Source organism: Nanorana parkeri, unplaced genomic scaffold (assembly GCF_000935625.1).
Source record: "Nanorana parkeri isolate BGI_ZX_2015 unplaced genomic scaffold, ASM93562v1 scaffold1575, whole genome shotgun sequence".
NCBI lineage: Eukaryota > Metazoa > Chordata > Amphibia > Anura > Dicroglossidae > Nanorana > Nanorana parkeri.
This window is the reverse complement of record NW_017307843.1, coordinates 296,173-314,486: the sequence shown is the minus strand read 5'-3', so window position 1 is coordinate 314,486 and position 18,314 is coordinate 296,173. Positions and strand designations below refer to the sequence as shown.

General features: G+C 44.4%; 1 protein-coding gene across 1 annotated transcript in view; it reads right to left on the bottom strand.

Annotated features, from left to right (window-relative positions):
• The window catches only part of LOC108798871 (inorganic pyrophosphatase-like), a 62,148-nt gene extending 46,625 nt beyond the window's left edge, over positions 1-15,523 (bottom strand). Inside the window, exon 1 of the mRNA XM_018570681.1 lies at positions 15,332-15,523. Within this exon, the coding sequence (XP_018426183.1) occupies positions 15,332-15,392 (61 nt within the window). The 5' untranslated portion in view covers positions 15,393-15,523. The remainder of the gene's footprint in view (positions 1-15,331) is intronic.
• Between the last annotated feature and the right edge of the window lie 2,791 nt (positions 15,524-18,314).

Sequence of the window (18,314 nt, the reverse complement as noted above, 5' to 3'; positions counted from 1 at the left end):
GGATCCCACCCTTCCGGAATTAGAGTGATTCGTTGGTGCTGGTGAAAATTTCAAGGCACCCTTGAGGAAGCCAAAAGGAACCTTGGTTGAGAAAGACTGCTTTAGAACGCTTAACGTGCTCATTCAAATCTTTACACTTTAAAACCATACAAGTGTATACAAATAAAGAAATGAGGAAAAGAAAAGGAATGAGGAAAAGAAAGAACAAAAAGTATACTTTAACCTCATCATTACATAATGCCTTATTGTTCTAATTTTCCTGAAAGGAATGAGCAAGAGCTAGCGCGATCCTTTTTATTTTAAAATGAGCAGAACAGCAATTAGAGAAAACAACAATTGCCCTTTTAGAATACATGAAGCAGCATAAAAGGAAGAAAAATCAAATCTAGCTGTCAATCGTCTAGTGCAGGTTTAACTGTTCCGATTGTTCTGGGCTTTCAAGCACATTAGATATAGAGTGTAATAAATATACATTAGATAATCTGACAAGTTGACATTTTAAATGGATTTTTTTGTGTTTGTTGGGGGTGTATAGTTATTGGCATTTTCAACTAGGATCAGTATTTATAAAGCAACTGTCTTGTTTTTCCCTTTTTGTCTAATACCTGTACATGATGAGCTTTCTATTTAGTAGCACGACACAACAATCAGCAATTAAAGCATCACTAAAGTAATCCAATATCCCTCCTATGATGGACTACAATCTCACGTTTAGTTTACTCATTTGTTTGTAGATTCTAGTCTACCTTATCTAAGGATGGGTACGTTTTAATATATTGACATTTTGGGTTCAGATTCACTTTAAAGTGGCACTAAACTCAGAAGTTAAGACTCAAAAACGCATTCCAAGTACCTTAACGATTAATAAAAATGTATCTTATTTGTGTATCACTTGGCTGTAGATCCTCAAATCATCTCTGAATTGGTGCCGACACTGTCCTTTCTTCTGGAGAGTTGCTACTTTAGTTCCTCATAGTCCCTGTGTGTGTTGTAAAGTAGCCACCGCTCCAAGTTCACTCCCATGATGGACTACAATCTCAATACTAATTAGTAAACTGAACCCGAGATGGTCTCCCATCCTCTGGAACTCTTTACCCCAACCTGTCTGTCTATCTCCCACCTTGACAGCCTTTAGGCGATCCCTAAGACTCCTCTCTTCAGGGAAGCCTATCCCACCTCAACCTAACCACTGAACAATCACTTTCTCAAACAATTCATTCCCACACAGCTACCTCCTCATGTATCACTTGCCCCTCCCTTTTAGATTGTAAGCCCTCACGGGCAGGGCCCTCCTAACCATCTTGTCTTGAATTGTATTGTAATGTCTTCCTTAATTTGTAAAACGCTGCGCAAACTGTTGGCGCTATATAAATCCTGAATAACAACAATAATAATTTGAGTGATACACAAATGAGACACATTATTGTTAATGTAAATGCATTTTTAAGATTTAATTCCTGACATTAGTTTAACTTTAATGTTGGATAGAGTGGGGAAGGATTAGAACCCCTGTCTTGTTGGTTACTGCGATTTGTAGATTTCTCCTCACTTTCTGTCTCACTCACAACAGGAAATTCTGCAACAGAAAAAAAAAGGCAATTTTATTTCTTTCTCTGTTGATCTTAGTGATTTCTCTTCATTTTCTGCCATGGTCAGCAGGACAGGAAGTGAAGGGAAATCTCTGTAATGTAGCCTCGGCCAGCAGCAAAAATCTGAACTCAATCTAGAAACTATGAAAAAAGTTTTGGCTTGACATACTCTTTAAAATATGAAAGTTTTGTAGAAAATAACTTTCAACAAATACAGTAATTCCCTAAAGAAACACTATAGTTCCCTTTAACAAGAGTGTGGATTATATGACAAAGGGTATGAGGCCACTGTGCTTCATTTGGATGCCCTCTGTGAAGAAAGTAAGAGGGAAAGGGCAATCCAGAAGTCAAAGAATGCCATCAGTGTAATTGTGATAAATTAGATCCGAGACGTAAATTGGCAGATGACGGGAACTCAGATTGGGGAGAGTAAAGCCCAACTCTTATTTTGGTAGTTTTAGCTACTCAGTTCTTGTAGTTAAGAAAAATGGCCAGGCAAAGTGACATTTTTTCCAGTATACAGTACAAATAATATCTCATTGTGAAACATTTTGTTCCCTCAAACATACACTATATTACCAAAAGTATTGGGACACCCCTCCAAATCATTGGATTCAGGTGTTCCCTGAAATTTCCTTGCTACTAAATATTCCACGGTCATCTGTTAGTGGTATTATAACAAAGTGAAAGCAACTGGGAACAACAGCAACTCAGCAACAGCAGCCAAGAAGTGGTAGGCCACGTAAAAATGACAGAGCGGGGTCAACGCATAGTGCGCAGAAGTCCACAACTGTCTGCAGAGTCAATATCTTAGAGCTGCAACAACTAATCGACTAAGTCGATTATAATCAATGATGGAAAACATTGTCAACATTTTCCAATGATTAGTTGGCTTTCGAATAGTTGGCCTGCTTGTGGCTCCCCGTATGCCACGTCTCCTCCCCGCTGCACGACACAGCGCTTCTCCCCCCTGCCATACGGACTTGCCACACGCCGCTTCTCCCCACCTCACGGACTCGCCACTTCTCCTCCCCACCTCATGGACTCGTCACTGCCCGCCCATCCACGATCTGCAAAATTAAGGAAGAGCAGGCATGGGGGGGAAGGCAGCTGCCAGACAGGCCCACAATCTTAGGGAGAGTCTGCACCCCCCACATGGTGCTGCATTAATGTATTGCTGGGACAGTGGGATTTGTATTCCTCTATAGCGGATGGTACATTGTGCTGTATAATATATAGCACAATGTACCATCAGCTATAGAGGATTACAAATCCCAGCAATGTGACCTCACAAATGCGCTTCTGGAAGAATGGTCAAACATTCCCATAGACACACTCCTAAACCTTGTGGACAGCCTTCCCAGAAGAGTTGAGGCCGTTATTGCTGCAAAGGGTGGGCCAACTCAATATTGCACCCGATGGACTGAGACTGGGATGCCATTAAATTTCATGTGCGTGTAAAGGCAGGCGTCACAATACTTTTGGTAATATAGTGTATGTGGAAGGTCATTCAGTGATATAATGCAGGTGTTGCCATATGGTAATTTGTGCAAAACACATCATACAGTTTGTCAGCTTTCTTGCAAATCTCCCAAGTGATGCTGTTGCACTGTCAAACCATATTAGCTTAAGTAATAGGTTGCAGCTTTACAGTGACAGTACAAACTCTACAAAATGATAATTGATGAGCGAGGCAGCAGTAAACGATGTCTGGGGCACGGCTCTGGCATCTGGCGTTATGCAACTACATTGCAGAAAATCTTTGCCGGCTTTGGGATTACACAGCACAGCATCTTCTGTGAAAGGTCAAGATGTAAAAGGTTATTTATAGATGGAAAGCCTATCAAGTGATTAAAACAGTGGATCTCACTGAACCTTGCTCTGGTCACCACATTCTATGGTACAACTTTTTACAAGTATATTAGGAACTCTTTAGTAGTTATATAGTAGAATAATGCAACACATACGCAAGTAATGCCGAGTATGAGAAGAAGCCAGGCAATGCTTTTAACTATGAACACAATGCATGTGTGTATACATTTGCCTTTAAAGCAGAGCTCACATTTTGCTACCCCTTGCAGTGGGGCTACCCCTGCGCTGCAAGGGTTAACTGCTCAATTTTGTCTAGGTTAAAAAAAAAAAAAAAAAAAAGTTAAACTCACTCGATCCTCCAAGCCGGCTTGCTCTTACACCGGGCCCTTCCTCATGTATAGGACATGAGGATGCCGAGGGACACATCATTGCTGTATTTTAGGAGGAGAGGGGAGAGGCAGGAGGGAGCCCTGTGACAGCCTGACGGCTCATTGGATCAGATGAATATAACTTTTTAACTTTTTTATAACCTAGACAAAAACAACAGGTAATCCTTGCAGTGCAGGGGTAGCCCCCTACAAGGTTTAAGAAAAATGAATTGCTTTAAATTTCTCATGGATAGAATAGCAATCATAGCAACCAAATTTCCTTTACTGGAATGTGTAATCAGCAAAACTGTAGCGTTGCAATGGGTTTCCTCATTTTCTGGTTTGTTCTTTGCTTTAATTAGTGGCCTGGTGACATAATGACTAAAACTGCAAACCATATCCATGCAAAAATATGTTTAAAAAAAGGATAATAATACATCCAAAGAGAATAAACCAAACTGAAGATTTGTTTCATAATTCACTTATTAGGCACTTACCAATAGAGGACTGCACTGTCTAATACTCTGTCTGCCTTTAGGTCAGTGCTTCTCAACCTTTCTAGGGCCCCGACCCCTTGGTAACATTTGCCAAGTTGCGGTGACCCCCAACGGTAAAATTTAGGGATGTACCAATATTTGTTCAGGCTCTCTGGTGGGCTGCGTGGGCTCCCTGGTGGCCAGTGAGGTCTGTATTTACACATATAGCTATAGTGGATCATTCTTCTACAAGAGAGCACCTTCCCATACTGTACTCCTGCCACTCCCGACACGACACGCCAACCCACTTTACTCACTCTGATCCTCCCCGGCTGCTGCCGCAATGCCAGAGAACGGACATTGCTGCGCTTGGAGGCGGCTGAAGAGCTTCTCATCTAGGGCAGCACAACACATGTGGCGACCCCCTCAACTGTGGGTTGACCCACTGCTTTAGGTGATCCCTAAAAATTCAGGGAAGCCTATCCCACCTTCACTTAAACACTGTACTTCCGCTTTCTAGATCAGCTCATCCTCCACAATTATTACCTTTTGTATCTCTTGTTCTTCCATTTTAAATTGTAAGCTCTCACGAGCAGGGTCCTCCTAATCCTTTTGTAGTGAATTGGTTTGTAGCTGCACTGTTTCTTTTTTCAGTTAAAGGAGAACTATGAGATGAGTGATTTCCACTCACCTCATAGTTCTAAGCCGACCTGTGACAATGCGACTGTCACAGGTCGGCTCAGTAGATCGGGAGGTGAGGGAACACATACCGGGTTCCCTCACCTCTCGATCCTGTCACGGCAGAGGGGATGGGCTGAATTCCCCTCTCCCCGCTCCAATCTGCCAGCGCCGACTGGCGGAACGGACGGGGGAGGGGGCGGGTACAGCTGGCTCTGCCTCTAGATAGGCAGAGCCAGCTGTCACTCACGCAACTGGGCGGATCCCGTCATCTACGTCGGGATCCGCTCCAGGTGTGGCGTCTCAGTATACCACGAGCTGTAGCTCGCGGTATACTGAGCTTAGGGTAACGGGAGGACACTAGTTTGTGTCCTCCCGTTACCCTAAGGAGAACTATGGGGGAAAACACTGACCCCATAGTTCTCCTTTAAGCACTGCACAACCTGCCATATAAATTCTGAATAATAAAAATGATAATAATATTAGTAATACTCTGAACTTGTCTCCACAGATGACCCAATATGCAAGACAATTCCATTGGGATACTTGTAAATAAAGTTCTGATGATGAGCTTATAACTGAACGCCACAGCCACAAAGAATATACATCTGAATCGTGTGCTCCAAATGCCTTTGCAAGCCCAGATAATACTATGCTACACACAGCCTGTATATAGAGCATAGCTGTGGGAGGGACCCAGCAGGCTCCATCTTTTACAGGCTGCCTGCAAAAAACTACAGGAGGGGAGTGGATACAAGACCAGTCACCCTGCACAAGAAGAGAAAGCAGCAGAGATGGTCTTTATTACAAGAATCTCCTGCACAGAGGGAAAGGTTCACATTGGATTATTGCACAGATCTGGAAGAAATACACAAAGCACACCAACATTCAACTAAGCATACACATGTCACTTGTATTTAGACAATTCTGCCTATCACAAAGTTAATCTGTATGTGTTGAGGGAGCCAATAGTTAAATTCTAGAACTATAAAAGGTTTATGTAAGAAAAGTACCAAATTAACAATCCACAAATGTTCCATGATATAGCTTTAGCAAACTGAAACCAGACTGGCTGATTTTAGCTACTGCAGGAAACGTTAAACCTGATGGAAACTAAGCTATATCAACGATATAAAGCCTGATCAGAGATACCAGTGTTATCCTATAAACACAGCTCTCTGCACCTCTATGGCCATATTTTCCATTAGCATTGCTGGAGGTATTCATATGTAACACAATCACCTGTAGGGCCAAAGGGCAGTGCTACCTCAGGGTTAATGACACGTAGCTGACGTTCTGATTTTCTCTTGTGTATTAAAGCCGGATCTCTCAGTTTAAAGGTAATGACCTTAGTATTGGCAGCATGGAGATGAGAACATTGCAACAGCCTCACCTATGCTTTATTACACAGGGAGGTACAGCTAGGGGAATACTCCATCAAACATTTTCTTTCCCAAAGCAAACAGTTATTTAGAAACATGAAAAAATAAATACTAAAACTTCAACCAAAACAATTGTCTGTATTAGTAGAAATATTTTGATCAGATAAATATACAAATCCTACAATGGTTGGCATGCTTTGTTACAATGTACACATACCGTTGCTCGCTCACTTCTCGATCATCTCCCTGCAGAGAGCCGTGACTGTCACACACGGCTCCCCTGCAGGGATTCCCCCCCTTTCCACTCCGATCCTCCAGCGCTGACTGGAGGAACAGACGGGGGAGGGGGCGGTTACAGCTGGATCTGCCTCTACATAGGCAGAGCCAGCTTTTACTCACGCAGCTGGGTGGATCTCGACAGAAATGTCAGGATCTGTCCCGGCTGTGGCGGTCTCAGTATACCGTGAGCTGTAGCTCACGATATACTGAGCTTTGGGTCACGGGAGGACGCTAGTATATGTCCTCCCGTGACCCTTAAGATAACTATGGGGAAAACCACTTACCCCATAGTTCTCTTTTAACTACTTGCTGTCCAGAGCAATTTCTTACATTTTCACACAAATTAATTTTTGGCTTAAAACCCCCCAAACAAACAATGATACTTTTTCTGAAAACAGAGGCGCTATAGAAAATAAAATTGCTAATTGCAATTGTTTATGTCGCACGGTGTTTGCGCAAATATTTATCAAACCAGTATTTTTAGGATAAAATACACTAGAATTAAATTGAGTTTACAGAAATAGAATGTCATACCCTTTTTGTGGTAAAATATAAGAGATGGGAGCATGTCAGGTAAGTAGATATCAAACATGTCAAGCCTTAAAATTAGGTCCTTGCAGAACAGTCTGCAGCAGCCAGAGCATTGCACTCCTGATCCACTGATGGCAGTTGAAATGCTTTGCAAGCTCAAATCCAAAATAATGAATGCACATATTGTTTTAATAATGTGTTTGTTGTAAAAGCAGGACTATGCCTTTAAGAAGATACAATTTGTGTATATTTCACTCAGCAGATTGAGATGGACACATTACTAAATTATTGATACATATACAAATGGACATTCCTCTCTCCTGTGGGCAGAAACCAAAGCTTGCTGGTCATTTTCCCAATAGCTACTGAATCTTTATTTACTGCAATGCAGGGTGGGGTTCAACTAAGGAGGGAGTGGAGCTCCATATCAGTAGGACATATAAACAGAATTTCACCGGACATTTAATTTGTGTATAGGGGTGTAGCTACACTACAGCAGATAATGGCTGAACTAGAGGAACTAGTGGCACAGAGACATCTTGCCTGTAGCAACCTAAAGCAACATTTTTAGACACTGTAAAAGGTGCCCATACACCTGCCGATTAGCGTACGATAATCTCGATGATCCCGCGACCGTACGATAATCGGCAGGTGTATGGGCAGCGTGCGACCTCTTCTACTGTAAGGTCGCACGACATTAGTCTTCCGAGCACGCTTGAAAACCTGCCGAAAACGGTAAGATTTTCAGCGAGTTAGTGGCGTGCTCGGGAGACGAATGCCGCACGGGTCGGTGTGCGCAAGCACTGACGCACTGCCTGCTCAGCACTGCAATCATTGGAGCCCTCCACCTCAGCGGGGAGGGCTTGCGATGATCGCAAGTACGATCTGCCTGTCCAAGATGGGCAGATCGTATGAAATTTTAATTACCTTACAACCATCGCACAAAGAAAGTCGTGCAATGGTTGTAAGGTGTATGGGCAGCTTAAGAGATGCAATAAGAAAGCCAATTTGGCAGTGAAAGCGTGTATTTGCACCACTGGATTTCCTAAAAAACCCCACCTAACTTGCCTAATTATGCAAAGGGAGTGGCTATCCTGTTTCCTTGGAGCTAGATCTTCATTAATGCTCTCTGGAATCTTGAGAAAACTAAATTGTGTTTGTCTGCAAAGAGAGACTGTCTGAGGACAGCCTTGTAAGTATGGAGTGTGGAGCAGGACACAGGGCCCATTCCACCAGCAGCATTACAGTAAGGCTGGGTTCACACCTAGACGTACGTAATATGCACGTTTGCCGCGCTTTTTTACCATGATTTGAGGTAAAAGAAACGCGAGGGCTACCTGGCTGTATCCCAATGGATACGCGCGATAACTACGCCCCAGAGAAGCTCCTGTACTTCTTACGCGCTGTAAAACGCCCAGGTGGGAACCATGCCCATAGGCAATAATTGGTTTTCACATATTGAGCGTTTTACAGCGCGTAGTAACGCGCTGTAAAATACGCCAAAATACAATGTTGGCGCTGGGTTTGATCTGTTTCTCCAACAAACGAGTCTACAGATTCACAATTACAAACAAAATCAAAGTTCCCTTAGTATTCCATTGGTGCATCTGAGGTCATGGTACTGATGGGGAACTTCTAATCACAAAAAGATTAGTTGGAACGACAATGTAAGCTCCGAGAAAAAAAAAAAAAACATCCAAACTCTGGACTGTGGCCTAGATAGGAACAAATATTTTATATGTCACTAGGATTTTAACTGAAGTTATTACTTCTGACAAGAAAGCTGATTTTTCCTACAGAGCTCTGAACAAAAGGTATACGGACATTGCAAAAAAAGGACACCTATTCTCATCAGCTCCCACTGAGAGGAAAAGTGTGTTGTGGCTTCTTATCTGTGAGAAATGGATAACACTCCTCAGCCCTAATCATGATCTTCATATCCTGACCTACAACTATACAACAGTCATTGCCATTTATGTGTCAGGCAGTAACAGATGTATTTCTTTGTATCACTGTTATTCTACCTATAAATATGTGCTTCCTACCCAGTATTGGATACTGCCTGACAAAGGAAACACCTCTGCTTCTAAAACTGGAACCTTGCAGCCCGCCCCCCCCCTGTCTTTAATCAACTTTCATGCAGAGTTTTTTTATGAGAGGGGGGCCTGGTGTATAAAATGGACCTTGCTTGTGGTACAAGGTCCATTTAAAGCTTAAAGGTCCATTCGATCTTCTTTGGGGTCTAAAATAAAAGTAGAAATACTCACCCCTCCTCCTACACTGGTGACTGCTCAGCTCTCTTCCCCTCTGCTCAGGTGATGTAATGTCCCTAGGCATTCTCACATCTAATACACTGTATTAGAGGTGATGATTTATGGATCTTTAGACCGCCGAAGCAGAGGGGAAGAAGAGGCTGTGGGGATCAGTTTAGCAGCCAGGTGGGACCAAGGATCGTGTACTTCTTTTTTATTGTGGGTAGCCCCACTGCAAGGATTACGTTTTCATATGCCCGGAGTTCTTCTAACTCTCCTCAGCAACATATACTTACCTTACTTTCGCTCCCACGCTGCTGCGTTCAGCTGCCGATAGCAAAGGAAAGCCCTGCGGAAGTTTCTGAAGTCATAGCTTACCTATGACTATCAATCATATTGGCTCATTGGGCGAGTGCATTTAAGCGCAGTAAGTCACATGTTCCTGTATACCCAGAAGTACGTGCTATTTCCTGCAGCTCCTGGCACTGAACGGAGCTGCAGTGGAGAAGGGACGCGTAAATATATGCTTGGGAGGGGTGGGGGATTAAGAGCCTGTTCACACAATGCCGGTTGAGCTGTGTTTTTCTGCACACTGCCCCACAGGTATAGTGTGAACAGGCCACATAGAAATCAATTGTTTTCTAGGCGTACTGTTCACACCATACATCTTCTATGTGCCCTGTTCACATCATACCTGTGTGGTAGTGTGCAGAAAAATGCAGTACAACAGACACAGTATGAACAAGCCCTTAAAGAGTTTGTCTGGTCAAAACCTGAAAATCTGTATTTCTATATTGGATTTCCATAAGTTCTATTCCACACCTAATAACCATATCCATCTAAAAGTTTGTAAACGTACCTATTGAACTCTCAAACTTTTTTTTTCAATAATGAATCCAGATAAAAACAAATATGCATTCCACAGAAACATTTTTCTTTAGATATCTGCCAAAGCTCTTACAGTCATCATGTTTCCAAATAGCTGGCTCCAACTCTCTCAGATCGGCTTCCCTGAAATTCCTGCCCAGTACAAGATCACAAGGGACAGTATTAAAATAAATAAGACACTGTCTTATTTTCGGGGAAACACGGTATATATATATATACATAGTTCTAGTGAAAATGTCAAGCATCGGCGGCACTGGTATTTGTGCATCTCTAACCCGTGTGATTGTGGAGAAACACACAGCTTACTAGCACACAAAGGGTGGCTCCACGTGACCCAGCTAGGGAAAGGAGCCACCCTAAAATAGGATATTAAGGCCAGTGCTCAGAGGACCAGCTGATTCTACAAGAAGGTTAAACTGAACTGTCCAGGAGCAAGTAATTCCATCAAAATTTGAAATAACTTAAAAGGAGAACTATGGGGTTAAGTTTTCCACCGCTCCAAGCTTGCTCCTGTGATGGACTGCAATCTCAATACAAACTAGTAGTCCCATCACTGAAGCCATTTTTTAAAATGTATTTTATTTTTTAATTTTTTATCCGATTAACCGATTAATCGAACTTAATAATCGGCCAACTAATCGATTTTGAAAATAATCGTTAGCTGCAGCTCTAGAGCGAACGCCGGTATATGTTCGCTCACCTCCCGATCTACTGAGCCGACTTGTGACAGTCTCATTGTCACAGGTCGGCTAGAACTATGAGGTGAGTGAAAAGCACTCACCTCATAGTTCTCCTTTAAAAACCTTTTGCGTTCAATATCACCTTATAGCAAACCTTTCACTGCTGTCATTGTTAAGACTCTTCTTTTGGAAATGCTAGTTGTCTTGTTGTCATGACAATAGCTTGACATGACACAAAGATGAAATATATATGTGGAACGGTTTTACTTGCCAAAGGATCTGTAAGTGCGGCTCGTTCCCACCATTACCATACATGTACAGTGTTGTGCAGAAAAACGCAGCTCAACAGACATGGGGTGAACGAGCCCTTACACTGCTCAGTCACACAGCTCAGACTTGTCTGGCAGGGCAGGAGACCTGATGTTTGTTTGCTATAGTTAAGTCACAGGTCTTGTCCCTCCACTACCCCCAGAAGACGCTACCGACTGATAATCTAATTTCTTTGACACTCTGATCTCTCCTTTTATCAGAATGTTCCTTGTTAGCACATGAGCAGTACAGTAAAACTGACTGGTAGAATTTGTTGCTTCACCTTTCCCCAGTTTGAGCACTGCTGTATAGGAACTGATAGCGGGGAAAAGTCAGGTACTTACACGGTTTGCATTTAAAAATATTCAATGATGTATTTGTGAATACAGAGCTGCATTAATATGCCTTTTATATCCGACTGGAGGTCAGGTTAAATTTAAAGTGACGCTAAACTGAGGAGTTAAATCTTAAAAATGCATCCTTAATTCTTAACAAAAAACATATCTTATTTGTGTATCACTCGGCTGTAGATCCTCAAAGCATCTCTGAATTGGTGCCGACACTGCCCTTCCTTCTGGAGGGTGGCTACATTTGTTCCCTATGGTCCCTGTGTGTGTTGTAAAGTAGCCATTGTTCCAAGCTCGCTCCCATGATGGACTACAATCTCACTTTTAATTTACTAATTTGGAGATTGTTGTCCATCGCGGGAACAAGCTTGGAGCGGTGACTACTTTACAACACACACAGGGACCATGGGGAACACAAGAAGCCACCCTCCAGAAGGAAGAACAGTGCCAGCACCAATTCAGAGATGATTGGAGGATCTACAGCCGAGTGATACATAAATAAGATACATTTTGATTAATAGTTCAGGTACTTGAATGCATTTTTAAGGTTTAACTTCTGAGTTTAGTGCCACTTTAAAGTGAATCTGAACCCAAAAAGTCAATATACTAAAACTTACCAATCCTTAGATAAGGTGGTTGCATTAGTTTTTCAGGCTAAGAAATTTTTCAGCAAGTACAGAAAATACCTGTTGTTCTTGCCAGAAACTCGGTCCTTGACACTACCTGTGAGCTGAAAACACAGCACAAACAATGTTCTCTCTCTTCTGTAAACTACAAGTCCCATCCCAGGCTCGCTTCACGCTGCAAGGCCGGCTCCCACAGCCTCTTCTCCCTCACAATCTGGCATGTGTGTGATCCTTCAGTGTCCTCAGGTACAATGTAGGGTTATTGGCCTTGCATTGTACTTGATGATGTCAGAGTGCCTGCAACAACTGGCTCATAGGGGAGAAGAGGCTGCTGGAGGCTGTCTTTCAGTGTGGCAAGACCCTGCGGGAGTGAGAGAGAGATCTGGTTAGTCAAAGTGCTGGTTATGGGAACCATAGGCATAGATGAACATTTCCCACTTGTGGTGAGGGGGGGGGGGGAGATTTAAGTATAAAGATACAGACTTCTGACTTTCTTCCAACGCTCCTGATCTGCATATTTGTTCTGACTTTCTTCCAACGTTCCTGATCTGCATACTTGTTCCGATTTTCTTCTGACTTTCCTTATCTGCATACCTGCTCTGAATTTCTTCCGACGTTCCTGATCTGCATACTTGTTCTGGCTTTCTTCTGACGTTCCTGATCTGTATACTTGCTCTGGCTTTCTTCTGACGTTCCTGATCTGCATACCTGCTCTGACTTTCCTGATCTGCATGCATGTTCTGACTTTCTTCTGACGTTCCTGATCTGCATACCTGCTCTGACTTTCCTGATCTGCATGCATGTTCTGACTTTCTTCTGACGTTCCTGATCTGCATACCTGCTCTGACTTTCCTGATCTGCATGCATGTTCTGACTTTCTTCTGACGTTCCTGATCTGCATACCTGCTCTGACTTTCCTGATCTGCATGCATGTTCTGACTTTCTTCTGACGTTCCTGATCTGCATACCTGCTCTGACTTTCCTGATCTGCATGCATGTTCTGACTTTCTTCTGACGTTCCTGATCTGCATACCTGCTCTGACTTTCCTGATCTGCATGCATGTTCTGACTTTCTTCTGACGTTCCTGATCTGCATACCTGCTCTGACTTTCCTGATCTGCATGCATGTTCTGACTTTCTTCTGACGTTCCTGATCTGCATACCTGCTCTGACTTTCCTGATCTGCATGCATGTTCTGACTTTCTTCTGACGTTCCTGATCTGCATACCTGCTCTGACTTTCCTGATCTGCATGCATGTTCTGACTTTCTTCTGACGTTCCTGATCTGCATACCTGCTCTGACTTTCCTGATCTGCATGCATGTTCTGACTTTCTTCTGACGTTCCTGATCTGCATACCTGCTCTGACTTTCCTGATCTGCATGCATGTTCTGACTTTCTTCTGACGTTCCTGATCTGCATACCTGCTCTGACTTTCCTGATCTGCATGCATGTTCTGACTTTCTTCTGACGTTCCTGATCTGCATACCTGCTCTGACTTTCCTGATCTGCATGCATGTTCTGACTTTCTTCTGACGTTCCTGATCTGCATACCTGCTCTGACTTTCCTGATCTGCATGCATGTTCTGACTTTCTTCTGACGTTCCTGATCTGCATACCTGCTCTGACTTTCCTGATCTGCATGCATGTTCTGACTTTCTTCTGACGTTCCTGATCTGCATACCTGCTCTGACTTTCCTGATCTGCATGCATGTTCTGACTTTCTTCTGACGTTCCTGATCTGCATACCTGCTCTGACTTTCCTGATCTGCATGCATGTTCTGACTTTCTTCTGACGTTCCTGATCTGCATACCTGCTCTGACTTTCCTGATCTGCATGCATGTTCTGACTTTCTTCTGACGTTCCTGATCTGCATACCTGCTCTGACTTTCCTGATCTGCATGCATGTTCTGACTTTCTTCTGACGTTCCTGATCTTCAGACTTGTTCTGGCTTTCTTCTGACTTTCCTGATCTGCATACTTGTTCTGACTTTCTTCCAATGTTCCTGATCTGCATACCTGCTCTGACTTTCCTGATCTGCATGCATGTTCTGACTTTCTTCTGACGTTCCTGATCTGCATACCTGCTCTGACTTTCCTGATCTGCATACTTGTTCGGACTTTCTTCTGATGTTCCTTATCTGCATACTTGTTCGGACTTTCTTCTGACGTTCCTTATCTGCATACCTGCTCCGACTTTCTTCCAACGTTCCTGATCTGCATACTTGTTCTGGCTTTCTTCTGACTTTCCTGATCTGTATACTTGTTCTGGCTTTCTTCTGACGTTCCTGATCTGCATGCTTGTTCGGACTTTCTTCTGACGTTCCTTATCTGCATACTTGTTCTGACTTTCTTCTGATGTTCCTGATCTGCATACTTGTTCTGGCTTTCTTCTAACTTTCCTTATCCAAGGTTCATTTACTAAAGGCAATTATGCTGTTCATGTTGCAGGGGTATTTTCTCTTAGCTTAGTGAATGGAGTGCAATTCTGCTGACTTCCACCATCCAATAATGTACAAGAAAAAACTATTTTTTTCCCTTGTTCATGATGGGTTATTCTGTGCAAAGTATACTTTCACTACATTCACTAAGCTAAGGGAAAATTCCCCTGCAAGGTGAACAGCCTATTCGCCATTACTAAATCGACTCCAGTGACTCAAAGGACTGAAGCCATGAAGCCAGCATAAGAGCCAGGCAAGCAGCATTCAGCATTCAGAAGCAGGTCAGCTATGACAGACCCCCCACCTCGAATTGCTTGAAGAGGGTACAGGACACAGAATTATACACACCAGAGACACTTATAGAGAAAAGAGCAGACAAAATCTGCAGCAGCTGCCCATGGAAACCAATCAGCTTCTTTCATTTTCAATGCTTACCTGAATTTAGAAGCTTGATCGGTTTCCATGGGCAACTGCTCCAGATCCTAACAAAATATTCGACTGCAACACTCCACCTTACCACATGATATTCGAGCTCCCTTTCTTCATTCTAAGCCATTTAGCAGCACTCCCTGTGTGTTTACATTAGGCCACTGACAGCCCCGATTATGCCTATTCATTGCAGTACCCACGCTGGCCTTTCACACACCGTCTACCCGCACACGTGCCCACTTACTGAAGAACAGCCGATACTCCAGGCTGTTGGCATTGGCCCTCTGCTCGATGCTGTATGCCATGCTGCTGCTGATCCGGCGCCGTCTGCTTTCTCTTGAAGGTGGACACACTGAGAACAGGCCGGGAAGTGCACGGCCCCACTATTCACACACACACACCTTCTGAATGTCTCATCCGATTGGCTGAACGCGACCTAGGGCGGAGACTTCCACCCGCGGCTGTCAAAAGATAATTGTATATAGAACACGCCCAAAGCTTTCCCAGCCAATGGCCGGCTGATTCTCCCAAAAGCCGAGTCAGCCTGCGCAATGAATGAATGAGACGTGACGTCACGAGGGCAGTCCCGCCCACCGGCACAAGACAGAGAACATTGGAAGCGCCACGTGGAGGAGTGTAGAGAATGCGGCTGTGTGTGCGGTGCGGATAGAAGTCCTCGTATAAGAGGACCGGCCGGGGTGTCAAGTCAAAGAACAGCCTCCTACTAAGCATGTGTTCCCAGCAGTACTCACCACCATGACAGCAAATCAGCTTCTGCCTTTCATTTTCAAAGCTTAACTGAACAAGCTAAAGAGATAAGCTGATTAGTTGCTATGGGCAACTGCTCCAGATTCTGTCTGCTCCAGACATTGGGGGAATTCTTAAAAACTGTAACAGACGGAACCTGGAGCAGTCATCCATGGCAACCAATCAGCTTCTCTTTTCAGCTTGTTCAATAAAGCTTTAAAAATTAAAGACATTGATGGGTTGCCATGGGAAACTGCTCCAGAGTCTGTCAAGTGACAGGTGAAGCCACCAGTAGATAGGATGATGGAGGGTCCATCAAGTTGGGCATTCAGGGCACAAATGCTATCAGTATTGCTCCATGCCACTCTGCATACCAGGGGGACGTCTCACTCCCTCCATGACAGGTGGAATGGCTGCACTTGTCTAACTGATTATGAGATGATGTTCAGGGCATTTCCTGGGCTCTGGCTGACATGTGCAATGAAGGGGCGGCTGCCTTAGGGGCAGTGTATTCATGTGCAGGGTGTCACATGGCAAGCTGCACGCCCCTCATAACATGCATGTTCGGCCTTTCCTTTATCCTCTTGCCAGTCAGGCGCTATTAACAATCAGTGTAAGATTATTTGCAGAGACCGAGAACACGCAGCAGGAGGGTCCCACCATGCCACTGCACACTTCCCCGTCCACGTAAAACCCAAGTTGTGGACCATGGCCGGTTTCAAAGCATCACGGGCCTGGTACTGAGGATTTTGGTGGGCCTTTTTATGGAAATGGCGACGGTCACCAGGGGCCCTCTTCTTGCTGTCCGGGCTGTGATTTGTAGTCTACAGCTTCGAGTCAGTGGTGGTGCGCTAAGGCCCAGTTGCAGCTGTGACCCTGGTAGATCTGCCACTGACTCCAAGCTGTAGAGAGACTAGAAATCTTTGCAATTCATTATACAGGATGCAGAATATCACTAGCTATAGAGGACTACAAATCCCAGCAATACATTATACAGCAGTGCAGAATACTACTAACTATAGAGGACTACAAATCCCAGCAATACTTTATACAACAATGCAGAATATCACCAGCTATAGAGGACTACAAATCCCAGCAATACATTATACAGCAGTGCAGAATACCACTAACTATAGAGGACTACAAATCCCAGCAATACATTGTAAAGCACTGCAAAATAATACTATCAGCTATTAAGGACTACAAATCCCAGCAATACTTTATATAGCAATGCAGAATAATATGAAGCTACATACTCTGTCTTTCTCCGGGCCTGATGCCTCCAGGGTCTCAGAAGAGCAGTGCGGGGTTTAGGGGGGGCGGAGGGTGGAGTGTGCAGGCTCTCAGGAGGCTGTTCTGGTTCTTAGATGGCCAGTGTGGCTCTATGAGGGCCAGTGCGGGCACTCAGGTGGTCGGTGCGGGCTCCAGGTGGTGAGTGCATGCTCTCAGGCGCTCAGTGCGGCTCTCAGGCGTTCAGTGCGGGCTACAGGCAGTTAGTGAGGTCTCCAGGTGGTCAGTGCAGGCTCCAGGTGGTCAGTGTGGGCTCCAGGGGGTCAGTGTGGGCTCCAGGGGGTCAGTGCGGGCTCCAGGGGGGGTCAGTGCAGGTACCAGGGGGCTCAGAGAGACTGGTGACTGCAGCAGATGCGGCTCTCTACTCAGGTATATCAAAGGGCCCCCTGATATGCCTGAATGGAGGGCCATGGCTGCCTGGTCGCGGCCGGCCTGGATTACCATCGGGCCGGCCGTGATTCGCCTATTTGCAGGGGATGGCCTGGAGTGGGAGCTCCACCCGCCCCTATGTTAATCCGACCCTGAGCTGCACAGTGACACTGAAACAAGCGCAGTAGCAGTTAGAAGTGGGATCCCAGCAGCAGAGGGCAATCAGACATGCACTGACTCATGCATAATAAATGGGGGGTGGGGGGGGCACAGTTTGATATCTCTGCCCTGAGTACTGGATGACCTTGTCCCGGCACTGCTTATTACTCCATGTGGCACGGGAAGTTATTCCATTATATCATTGCATTAGAAGCCTAGCAACAGGAGATGGTCAGAGACTGCAAATGTGCAACAGGAGAGGGTCAAAAACTGTGAACATGCTACCGGAGATGGCCAGAGACTGTGGACATGTTACAGGAGATGGTCAGAGACTGCAGATGTGCAACAAGAGATGATCAAAAGCAGTGAACATGCTACCGGAGATGGCCAGAGACTGTGGACATGATATAGGAATTGTTGTAGACTGGGGACATGTTTTGGAGGAGAGTCAGAAACTGGGAAAACATTAGACAAGACTGCTGGATATCACTGCTATTACACAGGTTATCTGCCTGTGTTATATGTTTATTTTGTGATATTTAGCAATGTGTGAATTCTAAGCCCTGGTTCACACCTAGGCGGCACCGTTTTTGCACATTTGTACGCGCAGTAGCCGCATGCGGTTATTTATGCGTTGCGCACATGTGTATGCGCGTACATGA